We start from the raw sequence: 3,204 nt of genomic DNA on the forward strand, positions 1-3,204 counted from the left end.
GGTGAGAGGGGCGCCCGGGGAGCCCCCGGCCCCCAACCCAGCGCGGGGCTGCCCGGGCGCCCGCGGGGCCGCGTTACCGTCACCGGGGCCGTCCCGCGAGGGCTCCACGTGGCTCCCCGCAGCGGTGCCCGTCGCGCTGCTGCTCGGCCCGCCCGGGACCACCGGCGTGGCTGGAGTGGGAGCCGCCGAGGGGCTCCCGGCGGCCCAGCCTGCGGAGAGGAGAGTGTCAGGGCCCGGCGGAGCAGGGCCGGGGAAGGACAGAGCTCCAATGAGCCGGTTTGCAGCTGCAGAGCCACCAGAAACCCCCTCGCTCTGACCCAGGAGCTAAAGCATCTTTGGAGGCAAAGCAGGTCCCAGCACCCCGGGCTGCGCTCAGCATTCACGGAGACGGTGCCGCAGAGATGAAACCACCTTGCAAGTCAGTGATAACACTTGTCTCTCTTTCTCCTAATCCTTCCAATCTTTCAGGATCTATTCCTGCTTTTTCTGGACAGCTCCTGTGCCTCTCCAAGGCTGTTGCTGCCTCAGATCCTTATCCGGGGACTAAAGAGAAAATTCCCAGCAATGCCTCGTCCTGGCTGTGTTCCTGAACTCCCACAGAATTGTTGCACAGCTCTGCCCATGCAGCCCGCGGGCGCTCCAGCATTGCCCCCAAGGGCATTTTCCAAAAAGGAGTGTTGATGCTGGGCTGGGCAAGGCCAAATTTTACAAAAAGTGAAAAAATTCCCTGTCTGTAGCGGGTTTGGGCTGGGGAGGTTGAGCGCCCTGGGCTCCATTGGGCCCCGTGGGCAGTCCTGGTGCTGCCGAGCGCCAGGCGCGGGGGTCTGAGCGGGGCTGCCGGCTCCCTGCGGCATTTCCTCAAGGAAAAGGCCCTTCCCGCCGGGATGGCGCTGGCGGCGCAGGGCAGGACGCGGCGCTCGCCCCTCGCCCGCCCGTGGGATGGGGAGGAAGCCGCAGCCCGGGAACAATGCGGGGCCTTGACCCGGCCCCCAGCGCCTTTGAGCTCGCCCAGATGTCTGCAAAAACAACAGGGGGGGTTAACGACCCCCCCAGGGCCGCCCGGTGGAGCTTTTCCCCCCATCCCGGCACCACCTGCAGCTCCGGCCGCTGGAGCCTTTGGCCTCATGAGGCAGATGAGGCTGCAGGGGAGAGCAGAGGCATTTGTTGCACTGCATGTTCCTCCTGGCTCTCATAAACCTCAACCATTTAGTAGCATGGAAAGCTTAGGAGTTTAAGCCAAGTCCTGTGTTCACCCTGGGAGCACGGGCACATTTTATTTGACACAGGAGCTATTTTATTTGCCTTTTAAAAAGTAAATGTTCTGACGTCTGGGTTTCTTAAGATACACATGATCCGTAGGGGTTTTCTGCCCTGCACCTGTGTCCCCACCAGGCAGGGAGCACAACCCGCAGCAGAGCATGGCCATGATGATGATGATGATGATGGTCCCTAAGGGCCAATAAAGGTCCTGCCTTCCCCTTCTTCCTCCTCCTTCTCCTCCTCCTCTTTCTTCTCCTGCTCCACAGCCCCAGGCAGGATGTGGGTGGGGGCTGCTGGGGGGTAGAGGGGAAGGCGGCGGGAAGGAGCCAGGAGCGCAATCCGGCCAGGACATCCCGGCCAGGACATCCGTCCTGCATCACCCCACGCCCGCCGGGAGCATCTCCCCGCACCGGGACACGTTACGCTCAGCACGCGGGGCTGCAACGGGCGGCCCCTTTTGGCCCAACAGCTTTCAGAACTGTCCTCATATCCCACAAAAGCAAAGGCGAGTGAGCCTTAAAATGTCAAGAAAAGATTGAAAAAAAATCAAAACTTGGCAGAGCAATCAGTAATAAAACAGGCTAAAACTACTTGTATTTGGTGCCAGTTTGGACATTCTGATCAGACCATTGCCCGCCTTCCCTAGCAGCAAATTCAACTTGGTGCCAAGGGCACTTGTTGGGTGCTGCTCTGCACATCCCCAGCTGCCACCCCTGCCCTTCCCTTGGGTGGCAAAGGGACCGTGTGAGAAACAGCAGCACAAAAAGCACCGGGTCCCTGGGGCAGCTCCAGCCGCTCGCACCCACACAGAGCCGGCCAGGAGAGCTGCACTGGACCAGAACCCAGCGGCCCTTGGCTCCCGGCCCAGCACAGGGTGTAGCACCGAGAGTTGCTTCACTTCTTTATTACCTCATGGTTGGATTTGGGACAGAAATGATAATGTTTCCCTCAAATATAACCCTTTCAAAAATGCTGCCTAGAGAAAATCTCTGTGTTGCCATTCAGTTTTTTAAAACGGTATTATGCATGTTTAAAAAAACGGGAGATTTTAATATTTGTGGAGCTTCATGTGTATTTCAGCAACCCTGTAATCGCTGCCGCCAGCCCGAGTGGGGCTGCCCGGCCCCGCTGCAGCGGCAGCACCGGCACCCGCAGGGCCGGCGCTATCGGTGCCCGGTGCCCTGGGGGTGTCGGCCCGCGGGGCCGCTGCGGGCACCGCTCCGTGCCAGGCCCTGCCCCTGCCCGGGCTGCGTTTGCAGCAGCTGGAGGCGGCTCCGCGAGCCGCGGTTCCCCCGGGGCCGCGCGGCGGGTCCCGGCGCTGCCCCCGCGCTGTCCCGCGCCGCTCCGGCGCTACTCACCGCAGAGGGTCGCGGCGCAGCACGCGAGCCACAGCAGCTGCCGCCGCTCCATGGTGCCGGTGCCCGCGGGGCGGCTGCGGGACGGACGGCGGGGACCGCGCGCGGGGCCGCCGCTCCGCTCAGCGCTCCTGGCGCCCGCGGCCGGGGGCGGGGGCGGGGGGGCTCCCCGGGGGGGCCGAGCCTCGCGCCGGGCTGCGAGGTGGAGCCTGGAGCCTGTCCGTCCCGGCGCCGCCGTCCTGCCCCGCTCCCGCTCCCGTTCCCGCTCCCGCTCCCGCTCCCGTTCCCGCTCCCGCTCCCGTTCCCGCTCCCGTTCTCGCTGCCGCTCCCGCTCCCGCTCCCGCTCCCGTTCCCGCTGCCGCTGCCGCTCCCGTTCCCGCTCCCGCTGCAGGCTGCAGTGCCAGCAGCTCCGGCTGCCCTCGGGCCCTGCACTCAAGCGTTGCCCTAAACCCGCTAAACCACCGCCTTTTGCAGCACTCTGGGGTGGGTCACTCTGCCCAAACGAACAGTCACACTTGGGATGAGAACTTCTTAACCGCCCTCGAGGTGAGCAACACTGGCAGGACCGGCTGCCCCCGCACGGCCGCCC

The 3,204-nt window shown here is 64.0% G+C and overlaps 1 protein-coding gene across 1 annotated transcript in view; it reads right to left on the reverse strand.

Annotated features, from left to right (window-relative positions):
- CD34 (CD34 molecule) overlaps positions 1-2,670 on the reverse strand; it is a 7,540-nt gene extending 4,870 nt beyond the window's left edge. The window contains exons 1-2 of the mRNA XM_026036046.1: positions 2,619-2,670; positions 78-209 (exon numbers count right to left, since the gene is read on the reverse strand). Of these exons, the coding sequence (XP_025891831.1) occupies positions 78-209; positions 2,619-2,670 (184 nt within the window). The remainder of the gene's footprint in view (positions 1-77; positions 210-2,618) is intronic.
- Between the last annotated feature and the right edge of the window lie 534 nt (positions 2,671-3,204).

Source organism: Nothoprocta perdicaria, unplaced genomic scaffold, assembly GCF_003342845.1.
Source record: "Nothoprocta perdicaria isolate Ctin4 unplaced genomic scaffold, notPer1 scaffold_170, whole genome shotgun sequence".
NCBI lineage: Eukaryota > Metazoa > Chordata > Aves > Tinamiformes > Tinamidae > Nothoprocta > Nothoprocta perdicaria.